The sequence below is a fragment of the Medicago sativa genome, chromosome 3 (genome assembly GCF_051527215.1).
Source record: "Medicago sativa cultivar Bolivia chromosome 3, Bolivia_mono, whole genome shotgun sequence".
Taxonomy (NCBI): domain Eukaryota; kingdom Viridiplantae; phylum Streptophyta; class Magnoliopsida; order Fabales; family Fabaceae; genus Medicago; species Medicago sativa.
This window is the reverse complement of record NC_140751.1, coordinates 32,563,108-32,578,057: the sequence shown is the minus strand read 5'-3', so window position 1 is coordinate 32,578,057 and position 14,950 is coordinate 32,563,108. Positions and strand designations below refer to the sequence as shown.

At 34.5% G+C, this 14,950-nt stretch overlaps 1 protein-coding gene across 1 annotated transcript; it reads right to left on the bottom strand.

The window, feature by feature from the left end:
• Nucleotides 1-622: 622 nt before the first annotated feature.
• Nucleotides 623-5,416, bottom strand: LOC146937215 (putative arabinosyltransferase ARAD1). Its single transcript, XM_085751628.1, has 2 exons — nucleotides 3,957-5,416; nucleotides 623-1,372 (listed from the first exon to the last, which is right to left on the bottom strand). The coding sequence occupies exons 1-2, from the start codon at nucleotides 4,926-4,928 to the stop codon at nucleotides 851-853; spliced, it is 1,494 nt and encodes a 497-aa protein (XP_085607754.1). The 5' UTR covers nucleotides 4,929-5,416; the 3' UTR covers nucleotides 623-850.
• Between the last annotated feature and the right edge of the window lie 9,534 nt (nucleotides 5,417-14,950).

Below are 14,950 nucleotides of genomic sequence, written 5' to 3'. Positions count from 1 at the left end.
GTTTTTTTCTTTTAAAGAAAGTTTGATCATATTGTCGACTATCAAATACAAAAGGAGAATGCTATACAAAATATTGTGGAATTCTTTTTCTTCTTTTCTATATGAAAATAACATGAATAACTTTATTTTGTCATCTTGACCCTGTTTCATGCATAATACTTCACCAATTTCGGGTTCAACAATGTTCAAATTCGAATCAATGGGAGGTTTAACAATGTTCGGTTTTGAATCAATGGGTTAAACATAATTTTAAATGTCAATAACCCACAATTTTCAAGTGTATATTTGAATACAGATCGTACATCATCTATATTTGAACACCCAAAAAATTGTAGTTAATGGCGTTAAAAATCAGGAGTAACTGTGTTCAGCTAATGTTTATTGAATTGTAACACCTTATATTTATCAATCATAACCACATATTTAAACTATGCTCACAATCTAGTTTTTTGTCGAATTTTAATGTCAATTTTTGTGTGTAGAAGTAACAACTCTTCCAATGACAATAAGGTTTCCTTTTTTACCATTCTGAGACATGGCAAAAGTTTCTTCCATTCAATGAATGCCATATAATGTTCAGCAAACAGTAAAATCATACTTTCAAATAGCAGACTTCCCTTAATGAGAAAGAAAAAAAAAATAATAACCTTTCTTATTTTCCCAAATTCAAATACCAAATAATGCAGCATGTTTTGACTTAAAAAATTTATTAACAATATGAGCAACCCTGGTAAAGAAAAAAAGGAGTGAAGAGGGAGGGTACAAAGCTTGCTAGTTGCAAATAACAGAAACAAGGTCTGTTTCTCTCCCATTGATATGTTGAATGTGACCAAACATGAATCTCAGTAATTCAGTTGCTCTTGACAAGAAGTTGAGATCTATTGTATCTGTTCTTCCTGTGTGAATTGAACTGCATAGACGATTTCTTACGCGCGACTTCTTGCCAAATCATGTTCACTGCATCCCCAGGCTGGGATGGATATTGATACTCGAAGTGATTTGTAATTTCCTTTAATCTTTCCCACATCTTGGTCCATTCCTCGAGCTTGATTGAATGAAGAAGATTCAACAGGTACCCTTTCTTTACAGCATCGGCGGCGCGAATGAATATGGAAAACTCTGAGTAGTCCAAAACATCTTCAAATGGTAGCTCAATTTCGTCACTGATGATCACGGGAACACAATGGCTTACTATGGCATCGAAGAGTCGATTGGAAGACGGAGTATCTCCAGCTATGTTAAGGCAAAATTTGGACATGGACATGCCCTGGCTTGCCTGATTAACACCATTTCCTCCTATGCTCCCAAATGTAAAATGTACATCTTTCTCATCTTTGAGGAGGTAATACAGTTCTTGGCGAATAACTCCTCCCTATTGTTTCAACATGATAGTCAACCAATTAGAATACATTAAAATTGTTAAAGGATAGTATTGATAAAAAGAAACTGCAGAAATCATGTCAACAGAATAATTTTCAAACAGCAATATTAGCAGGAAATGTTAAGTTTCCAATAAATTGTTCCGTAATCCTCATGATGTGCTCAATATATAACAATAGATAGGCTCAGAAAAAATCATACTAAAATCAGCAAAAAAAAAAAAAAAAATCATTGAAGTTGTATATGACATTGGCAGAGCATGCAAATGCAAGATCAACTCGCAACACCAGAGTTGAAAGCTTGTATACACAAGGTATAACGGTCCGTCCTGTGCTGGTTCGTGTTCTAAATGACTATATATTCAATTAATGCATTGTATATTCACCAGAATCAGCTCAATTGCACAACTATTTATATCTTGATTGCTTTTAAAAGTTCTATAAACATTTGATCTACAATCTACACCTTCTGTTTTTTAAATGAAAATTCATCACCCTTGATTGTTGGGCAAATGTCACGCATCTCCCCTTTATTCCAAAATAAAGAGATGTATGTGTCATTTAAACATACATCAGGAGAGGTGAATCCAGATTCCTCTGATTTAAAATTTGGGAGGAGAATGACATGGAGATTGTTCCTAAAAGAGGTATAGAGTAGAATGTTTTCATGTGCAAGTTCTCTTTACTCATAAAATCTGTGACCAGATGACGCTGAGGAGAGCGCAAGGACCTGGGATCAAAGCCTGCCATTATGCACCCATCAGGTTCAAGGTGTGTTGCGAGTGCATTAGTATGTGTAGGCTGTGTGACTCGCAGCCTACACATACCGAATGGGTTTACTAGTGTGAGTTATTCACTTCTTGATACTGCATGAGTTTATTAGTCAACTATCTAGACCAAAAATAATGCAACAACAAGGAGTTGTTAATTCTAAATTCCACCTGATGCCTAGTAAAGGAAGGTAAAGCACCGTCCATGTGAGCATAGCTCAGTTGGCAGGGACATGCATTATTATATGCAGGGGTCGGGGTTCGAACCCCGGACACCCCACTTATTCACCTTGAAAAAAGTGAATTCTAGCCACTAGGCTACTTGACCAAACAAAAAAAAAAAAAAAAACTTAAATCACCGTGACATCGCACCCATGGGGGTGGGACGGTTCGGTTTGGATTGGCTTTCAGTCAAAAAAATGTCCGAACAGATGAAATCTATTTCGGGTTGGTTCGGTTTTTGCTGTTTTTTAAAAATTGAACCGAAACCAACTAACCAGTTTGGTTCGAGTTGATTTGGTTCGGTTGATCGGTTTTTCTTTCAAAATACAACTTAAAAAATCAAATTTTGAAAATACAAATATCAGGTTTAATAGATTAGTATAACTCCGAATTTCCACACAAACAAAACGCACATGATATGGTCTAAATCTGAAATATCAGTAAAAAAAGTGTAGTAATATCAAGAACACACATATGGGAAAAAAGAAACTAAACCATTTTAGCATATACATGACTTTAAATTCAGAACTAAATAGAACATAAATACATCGTATTAAATCAATGGTATTATGACCTGGTGTTGGGGTGGAACTGAAATAACCACAAACAAAATATCTTAAACAAATAACAAAATGTTAAAGCTTAACATTTCTCTTTAACAAGTGCGTCAAACAATCTTTATAATGAAAGCTGCCTACAATATGCTCAGACACACTACACAAGACAACAATATATAAAATGACCAATCATGTCTTCAATTAGTCTACAAACATAAAAGCAACACACCGACAATATATGTTTTGTTTTTCTTATCTCGTTGATGTCAATAATGACAAGCTTTTTCTTATAGTCATTAAGAGGAGTTTCCAAATGGTTGATTAATATAAAATTTAAATCTCTGAAAATGGTGATAAATCTATAAAAATTAAAAAAAATTAAAAAAGTGAATTGAAATGAGTAGACTAAGGAGTATTTTCTGTTGGGATTTAATGTTGGGTCTAACCTTAATAGTGTGTGTGAGGAGGGATGATATTAGTAAAATGGGGGGTGAGTTAGCATCGGTTCGGTTTTTTGGTTCTTTGGATCTCAAAATCAAAAACCAAGAACCGAACTAAACTATACTGGTTTAAGCCGGTTCAATTCAGCTTTGAACCGAACCAGACAAGGTCGGATACTTTTTTGGTTTGGATTTTCGGTTTTGTTGGTTTTGACCTAACCATTTACACCCCTAGTCATGTGTGCGTTGGTGTGTGAGCTACTTACTGGTTTATATCGAAAGGGTTTACTAGTCAACTATCTAACACACACAAAATGTTACAACCAAGGAGTTGTTAATTCTATCTATATTCCACCTGATGCCTAGTTAAGAAGCTAAAGCATCTTGACATTACGTTCGCGCCCGTAATACAACAGAAACCAGGGAGTTTGCAATTTCAATGAGCACAAATAAGTACTAATGAAGTTCATAGATGAAGCTACCAGCATAAAACAGGGAAAGAAATTTATGACAAATCAAAACTAGACATTTTCCATAATAGAGTAATAATGCATCAAACAGATAAAAATGAGTGTCAAAGAAACTCACATCTTTCCTGTATATTGCCCCTTGGAAATACACCAATGTGGAACGTTCGCCATATGAAGGTGATTCACCTCTTGGTATCGTAGCCACCAAATGTCTATAAGGAGCTATTATATCTTTCTTGATATTTGCTAACTCAACAGGATACCTTCCAAAATCTGCAAGCACAAGCATAGCAGAAGCCAATTTACTTCTTGCATCCAACAAGCTGTTAGGATGATGAGCTACAATGAGATGATTCTTCCCTCCCGAGCGTTTCCATTCTTTGCGCCCCTTTAAGAAAATCACCAATCTGTCTTGCAACATTTTGTTGACACTAACTTGTCCCTCCCCTTGAATCTTCGAATGCCGATTGTAACTCAGAGACGAGAAAAACGGCACGAAAATTATATCAGCTTGACTTGAATTCTGCACTCTAATTGCTGTGCAAGGTTGGCCATGCTTCTTAGCATTTGATGACAGAAGATCAAGTGTGAGCCAATATTCAATACTGTGCTGCAAATTAAGTCCACCGGGATAACGTGGCACACGACTAGGGTTATCCACCTCCGGCCATGTTTGATTCACACTTCCCTTCCAACCCAATAACCCAAAATGAAACTCCGGAGGCAAATCATACATAAATACTTTCAATAAAGCCTTAGTCGGATCACATACCACATTCGCCTGCTTCCCTACCGACCTTTCCTTCTTACTTAAATCGGATACTTTCCGATCAGACTCTCTAGGTTTTAACGTTTCAAATTTCAAATCCTCGGAAGGATAAGTAGGAAGCATGATTTGCTCCTTCTTAAAATTAGGCGTAAAGTAAAACGACGAATTATTAACAATAATAAGCTCTAAAACCGATCTCGGTATGAAAGAATGGCTGCTAAACTGAACTAAGAAAATGGAAGACAAGACTAAAACGAACATACAAATAAGCATCACATAAAATAGAAACCTAGAAGGAAGCATGCTACTCTTCTCCGACATCGCTAAAGATTAAGATCCAATTAAACCGACATTTATCACAGAGTTCGATCAATTGTGTCTACGTCTTCGAGACTCTGACAGATATACTAAATAAGATAAAGGGTCTCAGAGGTTATATGCTATTTTAACTAACAGAGTACAGAAAAAGTTGGTGAATCTGTATCCATAGGTCAAATCAGTCAAGTCAAAAGAAGATATCTACCTAACCAACTAATGACTTCTCAACCTTGAATATTGTTGAATAAGATCTCAATTGAAGTCGTTTGAAATTCAACTTTGTGTTGACCCAATTCAAAGGTGGTAATAAAGAGGAAATAGAATTTGGGTAGTGAAGAATTGATGGAATGAAGAAGAAAAGGGTACCTGATGAAACTGAGATTGAGATTGATGCAGGGTCAGTTCATCAGAGTACAGTAAAAAGGAAGGAAAGGAAAGGAAGAAAGAAAGGTTATCGATAAACGAGTGAAGAAGTAATCTATATGTGGTTTGTGTCCTCCAGTTAGTTCATTGCTTTTATACTACCTCATTCACTTTTTCACTTCATTAAGATATTTATCTTTTTTTTTGTAACAATATATTTTTATCTTTTCCTTTTAAAAAAATTATATTTATCTTTTTTTTCCTTAAAAAAATATTTATCTTTTTTCAATTTTAGTATTGATTTAAGGTTTGATGAATAAAATTGTTAGAAAAATATGGATATATAGGATATTTATCTTTCTAACACTAATATTTAGTAAGTATTTCCTTTTTTTCTCATTACTCCACTTTTTAATTAAGGAAGAAATTTAATAATATCGTGACATTTTATTATCATGTTAATTAAGTAAATTGTCTTTATCAATACTAACGTTTAGATGGACATTTCGTGTCGTTTGTCTGCTCTTTTTTTTTCCTCAAAAAAAAATTGAAATTTTGATTAAAATTAATTTGATTTTGATTATAATCATAGATATAGATAGTAGATATTTTTCACTTTCCTATTGTAACAAACTAAACTTATCATTTTCATTGATGCAACAATATAACAAATATAATATAACAAACTAAACTTATCATTTTCATTGATGCAACAATATAACAAATATAATATATTTCAAAAAATATAACAAATATGATGTAAATTCTTATCTTTTTGAATGACACTAACAAAATAACATTCTTATGGTCAAATTTGTTCAAGAGTATAATTGAAAGGAAAAAAAGTTAGCACAAAACGGTCTACTTTATTTATACTAGTGGAAAGACGGGCAGACGTGCCCGTATTTCCGCTCTATTTATTGCGTTAACACGGGTAGATTATCAGCCATGTTTTATAGAAATGGAGTGTAAATTACAAACGATATTTTATATAAATTTTTTGATATAGATTAAAATTATTTGTATAAATATTTGTGACTTTCAAATGTAACAAACTCAACAGACCATGTTTATTTTTTTCAATGACAAAAATAATATAACATTATAACAAAAATTCTTATCTTTTTTTTTTGGTACAAATTTTTTTTATCGTTTTAATAACACCAACAATATAATATCTATACTCTATACTATATATAAAGAAAACTACCCCTTTCAGCACTTTTGGGTTGGACTGTTTTTTTCAATGACAAAAATAATATAACATTATAACAAAAATTCTTATCTTTTTTTTTTGGTACAAAATTTTTTTATCGTTTTAATAACACCAACAATATAATATCTATACTCTATACTATATATAAAGAAAACTACCCCTTTCAGCACTTTTGGGTTGGACTGTTCTTTCCAAAAATACCTTTAATTTTCAATACAAATAACACATGTAACAAATAGATAAGGATAAATTTAAATATTAAAACAAATGTAACAAACACGATATGAATATATATTTTTTTATTTTTTTCCTTTATCATTTCAAAAGTGTAACAAACTAGATGAGTATATTAATACTTACTTTTTCATCATTCCAATTATACCCTTAAACAACTTTTTCTATAATAAAATTGTTGTTGGTGTCATTAAAAAAATAATTTAGATTATATTTTTTTTGTTATATTTTATTATTGTTGATGTCGTTGAAATAGATAATCATGGTTATTTTGATTTTTGTTAACTTGAAAGTAAAAAACATTTATATTTTTTTAATTATTAATCAAAATCAAAATTTCATAAAAAAAAAAAACACTGTTCATAATTTTCAAATGTTAACGCAATAAAAAGAGCGGAAAGACGGGCACGTGAGTGCCCGTCTTTTCTCTAGTTATAATAGGGGAAAAATGGTTTAAAGGTATAATTTGAATAACAAAAAACTCAGCTTAAAATCTTTCCAAAATCACCCTATTCTCTTTATATATACTAGATCGCCGACCCGTGCACTGCACGGGTCTGATAAGCTAAAATAATATCATAAATGGTAAACCAAAATGTGTCATATAAAAAAGGATACAGTATTTGGACATATTGTATCATTAAACATACATATAAAAATAAATTAGCACATTGTGCGCTTTAAAATATTACACATTTCTAAATACTTCTTCATACACAACATTCGACGTTTCATCGACATCTTCACCATCTTCATTAGTTATTAACATCTTCAACCCTTCTCTCGATGTAACTCTTGAAAGAGCCACATATAATTGTCCATGTGAAAATATTGGCGTAGGAAGACAGATACCAACATGTCGAAGAGAATGCCCTTGGCTTTTGTTAATAGCCATGGCAAAAGAGACGGCCAAAGGAAATTGTTTTCTTTTAAACTTGAAAGGTACTCGAATATCTGATGGAGTTAAAGATAATCGGGGTATAAATACCTTTTCACCGGCATTGCTTCCAGTCATTGCCTTTGTGTAACGCCCCGTTTTTTTTTATACAAAAATTTGTGGCCTTTTTTTTTAAAAAAAATGATAAGGTAGTTTCTTTTATAAACGGATGAGACAATGGTTTTTCTTCTTATGAAAGATACCATAACCCCTTTTTATAGGAAGTCTATGGTTTATAAGATGTTGCCTAGAGACCCACGTGATCTTTCCTATGTAAGAGTTTATCTCTATCTGAAAGAGAATAACTCTTTTTGGAACTATTAGTTGTACTCCAGGTTACATCTAGTTAGAGTTGAAATGTCCTTTTGTCGGTACCTTTTATTTCTAAACATATATAATTAATAAATTTTATCATACTCATTTTATTATATTTATATTTATTTTTATGGTAGTCTAAATTTTTATGAGAACGGGTGCAGCTGACAGTGTTATGTGACATCAGTAAAAGGTGCAGAATCATTTATTTATTTATTTTTCACTAATGTGATAGAAAAATATTCGAGTAATAAATTAATTCCCTCGACGAATAGATTATTTATATTAATATTTCTTTTGGAAACATAAGTCAAAATAGGAGCATCCTTACATATTGCGACTACTATTTATTTATAAAATACGGGTCTTACAATACTACCCCCCTAAAAAGAGTTTCGTCCTCGAAACTATGAGTCTGTGAATAAACTTGGGTACTTCTCGCGGATCACACTTTCTAATTCCCAAGTTGCATCACCGGTTACCTGGTTCCAAATTACTTTTACCAACGGTATTTCCTTATTTCTCAACTGCTTCATCTTTCGATCTCCAATCCGAACAGGTGGTACTTCAAATGATAAGTCATCTTTTAGTGGTATGATGTCTGGTTTGATCACATGAGATTGGTCGGAAATATACTTTCGCAGTTGCGATACATGAAACACATCGTGTATACCAGATAGAGAGGGTGGGAGTGCAATTTGGTATGCCACGGTTCCAATTTTGGAAGTGATCTGGTAGGGTCCAATAAACTTCGGGGTCAATTTCTTTGCCTTTATTACTCGCCCCACACCCGTGGTGGGCGTGACACGCAGGAATACATGATCTCCTGCCACGAAGTTCAATGGTCCACGCCTTTTATCCGCATAACTTTTCTGACGATCTTGTGAAGTCATCATTCGTTCCTTATTTTTTTAACCTTCTCCGTGGTCTGATGTACCATTTCTGGTCCTACAATCATACTTTCACCATCCTGATACCAGCACAACGGTGTTTGACACTTCCGTCCATATAGAGCTTCATATGGAGCCATTCCGATACTGGCATGAAAACTATTGTTGTATGTAAATTCAATTAAAGGTAGTATGTCATCCCAACTCCCTATATCGTCCAACACACATGCCCGCAACAAATCTTCCAATGACTGGTTTGTTCGTTCCGTTTGTCCGTCCGTCTGGGGGTGGTATGCCGAACTTAACCTTAGCTTTGTCCCGAGGGCTTGGTGTAATGTTCCCCAGAAATGAGAGGTGAACTTTGGATCTCGATCCGACACGATGTTGGATGGTACTCCGTGTAGCCTAACAACCTCCGCAATGTAAATCTCTGTCAACTTGGCGACATTATAGGTTGCTCTCACTGGCAGAAAGTGAGTAGATTTGGTCAAACGATCAACGATTACCCATATTGAGTCATTGGTCCTTCGAGTTTTTGGTAATCCGGTGATGAAATCCATTGATATGATAACCCACTTCCATTCCAGATCATCTAAGGGTTGTAACATTCCTGCCGGCTTCTGGTGTTCCACCTTTGCCTTCTAACAAGTTAAACATGATGCTACGTACTCTGCAACATCTCTTTTCATTCCTGGCCACCAATAGTTTTGTCTCAAATCTTGGTTCATATTTGTTGCTCCTGGGTGAATGCTTAGCCAACTCTTGTGAGCCTCCTCCAAAATCTTTTTCCTTATCTCCGCTTTGTCAAGCACACAAATCCTTTCATTGCATCTCAAGATATTATCTGGGCCTACTTTAAAGTCTGTCGCCTTTCCTTGTACCATCAATTCTCTTTTCTCTTGTATGAGTGCATTGTCCTGGCTATTGCGAATGTCCTCCAATAAACCATTTGAAATCTTAATCATCCCGCACTGCATTGTGCCCTGTCCGAATTCTACGTTTAGGTGCATGTCTCTGAACATCTCCCACAATTCCTGTTGTTTTGCCATTAACGATGATGATGCAAGGACACTTTTCCTACTCAAAGCGTCTGCCACGACGTTAGCCTTCCCTGGGTGATATTGCAAGGTGAAATCGTAGTCTTTCAAAGTTTCCATCCATCTCCTCAGCCTCATGTTCAATTCCTTTTGGTCAAATAGATGGTTCAAGCTCTTATGGTCGCTGAATACCGTAAACGTAATTCCATAGAGGTAGTGTCGCCAAATCTTTAGTGCAAAAACTACAGCTGCAAGCTCCAAATCATGAGTGGGATAATTCTTCTCGTGTGGTTTCAACTGTCTTGAAGCATATGCCACTGCTTTCCCGTGTTGCATCAAAATGCACCCTAGTCCTTGATGAGAAGCATCACAATATACTTCATATGGTTCCTCTGACTGCGGCAAAACCAAAACAGGCGAAGTTGTCAATTTTTCTTTTAACAATTGAAAATCAGCCTTGCATTTCTCTGTCCATGCAAAAGGTTGATCTTTTCTGGTTAGTTGTGTCAATGAGGCTACTATCTTTGCAAATCCCTCAATGAATCTCGGATAGTATCCAGCTAATCCCAAAAAACTCCTTATGCTATCTGAAAGAGAATAACTCTTTTTGGAACTATTAGTTGTACTCCAGGTTACATCTAGTTAGAGTTGAAATGTCCTTTTGTCGGTACCTTTTATTTCTAAACATATATAATTAATAAATTTTGACATACTCATTTTATTATATTTATATTTATGTTTATGGCAGTCTAAATTTTTATGAGAACGGGTGCAGTTGACAGTGCTATATGACATCGGTAAAAGGTGCAGAATCATTTATTTATTTATTTTTTCACTAATGTGATAGAAAAATATTCGAGTAATAAATTAATTCCCTCGACGAATAGATTATTTATATTAATATTTCTTTTGGAAACATAAGTCAAAATAGGAGCATCCTTACATATTGCGACTACTATTTATTTATAAAATACGGGTCTTACACTTTGCCTCCAGCACATACTTTCCTATGCTAGTTATAATCAACTTGGTTCCATTACACAAACCATATTGTTGATCTAAATTCCTTAAGAGCATAACTGGCACCCCACTTTTAACCTGAACCTGTGATTAGGAAGTCCTGAGGCAACAATCGTGTTCAAGAATTCAGGCGTATGGACATCGTTAACTGCATCACCACCAATGTTTCGCGTAACCAGTGAATCGTGAGAAAAATAAACTTTTTCTTCACCTGGAATCATATCTAACACGTATTCGTTTATTTTCTCAACTATAGAATTCTTAGTCGTTAATATGGCTCTATTTTGGAAATACTCTATGTCATCCAAATTTTGCAAAAATATTTGGATAAGTGTTGTCTACAATAGATTTAAGAGGGTCACCTAAGCTTGGTACGAGCAGATCTGGAGGCACAATAATTGTTTTCTCCACTTGATTGTCTTCTCCAACTAGTCCATCACCGACACCCAAAACTCATTCAGAAAATAATCTTCTACCTTCGGCCTCTTCATCCGACGCACCATTTAAAAGTCTCATATTTTTTGTTAATGTCAACACTTCACAATGATTCCATAGGTATGAAGAATTGATAGTAGCATGGACAATTTCTGGTCACGTTCCTTTTGGTATTACTGGCAATATCTGTCTAAAATCTCCACCAAATACGACAACTCTACCTCCAAAGGGAATGGGTTTTATTCCTTTTGTCCACTTCCTTCATAATGTCTCGGAAGCTTCGATCAACTACTTCAAAGCAATATTTGTGCATCATTGGGCCTTCGTCCCATATTATCAATTTTTCTCTCACTATCAATCGAGCCATAGGGGTCTTTGGTTTAATATTACATGTAGAAGTCTCATCAATGAGCAAAGAAATACCAAACCTTGAGTGTGATGTCCTTCCACTTGGTATAAGAAGCGAAACTATCCCACTGGATGCGACAATTATAACAATCTCACCTCTAAATCGTATTGGAGCTGCCATTGCTCTCCAAAGAAAAGTCTTGCTAGTACCACCGTATCCGTAGAGAAAAAAGAGCCCAGGTTTATTCTCATTGACTTTGATCATAATTTTATCGTATACTTTTCGTTGCTCAGATGTCATTGTTGACATTAAACGGTCGTGCTCATCAACCAATACTCCCATATCATAATTCATTTCATCATGTATCAAACGGTTCTGCAAATCAGGTATCAGTGACGGATTTGCAGTCGGCATTGGAGAAAAGTTAGACAAACTTGTTCTAGAACTTTGTAAGAGCAATTCAATGTCTACTAATGCATATATCTTTAGCTGCTCCTCTATCAAAATCACATCTACATACAAAAAAATTACAGGATTGAAATATTGCAGTATGTTACATTAATTATCAGATGTGTCGTATTTAAATGTGTTATATACGTATACAATAGTTGTAATAATCTCCATCTGTAAAAGTGTTACCCACGGCCAAAGTTGATTCATTAATAACAAACTTAAATCCACTATAACCACTCCGAGTCAATATGGAGGATGTTTGCTTTTGATATTCATTGCAGGTATCCTCCGGTGAAGAGGTTGACCTTCCATCTTTCTGGAGAACATAGAATTATGTTTAGGGAAAGTTCTAGGTTGGATGATGTGTTGACTCGAAATAGACAAAAGAAAACCATATTTTTTGCTTGGATGGAGGCTAATCAGGTTTATCCTCAAGGTCGCCATTTAACTTATGTACAATATCCTAGCAAATTCACCTACGATGTTGAACATCGATGTTGGAATCCACGCAAGAAGGGACATTTGTTTGGTAGGTTGACTTTTGTTCCACCAAGTACCAGAGAATTGTATTACACGTGTTTGTTGTTGAATCGTTGGACAGGATGTACATCTTTTCAAGACATTCGAACTGTTGATGGCCATGTCTATGATTCCTGTTGGGAGGCACGCGGTGCCTTAAGTTTGCTTGCGAACGATCAAGAGTTTATTAATTTCATTGATAAGGTTGCTATACTTGGGTCTAGGACAACCATCCGCAAGGGATTTGCTAACTTATTGGTCACTTCGTGCATGGGTGATCCTCTTAATGTTTGAAACCAAATGTGGCATATTCTTTGTGAAGGGATTTTTTATGAACAACGAAGATTAATGAATTCACTAGGTGACAAGATTTGTATATTTTGCAGAATATGTTATTTTAATTTTATCTTATATTTTTCTTACTGAGTAATATGTGAATTGTTTTTATTAATAGATTTGGTTATTCCAGAAGATAAATTAAAGCAACTTTGTTTGATTGATATCGACAAATACCTTAGAATGAACGGAAAATCATTGAATGAGTTTGATTGCATGCCGAAGATAATAAACCCACATGTGGTTATTTTTAATAATATTTTGTTAGCCAATGAGTTGTCCTATGACCATGATGAGATGTTGTCAAAACATGATGAGCATTTTAGGGCATTAAATAGTGATCAGATTCTATTATATGGTTACGCTACTTTCTATCATTTTCTATTGCACACCTCCTCAATGCGTGTATTATGTTAAAGTAAATTATACTGTCAAATGGCGCTTTGTTTATGGTGTCAGCTAGAGCCCAATACTATCTTATTTCGGGTATGAATGGTCCATGACCCATTTTTTATAGAAGCGGATGTTGGGTTTCTCTCCTCTTTTATTCGGCTGTGAAATAATAAGGTGAAAACTTAGGGATTTTACTTTGATTCTATTTCACAGATTGGTCCCTTTCAACCCAAAATGGCAAACTTAGACAACCAGTAAGTGTTTAAAAATGGAAAAGAATATTCTATTATTTCTTTTGTGTACTTTCTCCAGTTATCCATTTTGTTTTCTGTTTTTATTATATATAATATGTATTATCCCTACCAACTGAGCTAAACTCACATTTAACAATACTTATATGTATGTTCAGGTCCATGATCGATAGTGTATTTATTTTTGTATAAATTCAAGTTATTTTATTCGGTTCTTGGATCGATGGTGTTGGTTTAAATTGGATATGATTTTTTTCTTTGGCTGTTGTACGGCTTTTATTCCATTCATTAACAAAATTTGCTAATTTATTCTTCCAAGCATGCAATTTGCGGTGTTGTTTTTCTACGTTCTTTCGTTATTATCTGTGTTTCGCTACAGAGTTACAATGGAAAATTTTTACTTCCAAACAAAGGGTTGCGAATTTAGGGCAAAATTGATGAGGGTTTATGCTTTTCACATAAACATGGTTAATCATATGTGGAACATGATTTTGGTCTGATTTGTTTAGACACATCTGATTCAAGGTCAGTTTAGTATGGACCAGATGATCATGGTCTTTCCTGTGTATTAACCATGTTAATTTTTTATTTAATGGTTTTCTCTATTTAAAGTTTAACTTTTTGTTTTGCTTTGTTTATTAGTGAACATTCTGGTGGTAGCTCTGAGCAATTGAGGATGTTCCACACCAGGATCTCGCATATTGAGGTAATTTACAAGTATCGTGGTTTTTGATTTTTTTTTTGTATTTGAATGTTTACGTCGATTTCAATATATGAGTTGTTGATTTGTAGGATGTGATACAAGTACCTTTGCATTTTGTTTTTTATTGGAGCCGTGAAATTGTCAAACAAAACGATGGATGGATTAAGGATCCTGTTGGGAACTATATTTGGATTGATACTTCTCGCATTATATCTGATGATGTGATTCCTGGTTGAATTGTCATTTCCCACCGCTGTGGATTTCAGAACCCTTAGATCGTGATTTTTTTATTTCAAGGTCCTTGACAATCAGTTTAATATGAGGATTGTCGATGGAAATTTGAATGAAATCGTCTACTATGGTTTCCACTACCCTACCAATCATCATGCTAGGAGAGTTGTTGATCTCTCATACTCATCTCCTCCGACTTTTGTATCAATGGTTACTGGAGATGATGGTATGGACGTTCCCCAAGAATTTTTTATGAAGCTCGACATTGTTGATGTTGATAATGGAGGATGTTTTGATGACAAAGATTCTGATGATTTAGCTGATCATGATGATGATGAGAGTG

Excerpts from the sequence above, each read along its gene's own strand:
- LOC146937215 (XM_085751628.1), bottom strand. The coding sequence starts at position 4,928 with ATGTCGGAGAAGAGTAGCATGCTTCCTTCTAGGTTTCTATTTTATGTG. Across the intron at positions 1,373-3,956 it reads GGGCAATATACAGGAAAGAT|GGAGGAGTTATTCGCCAAGA; the intron begins GTGAGTTTCTTT and ends TTGAAACAATAG.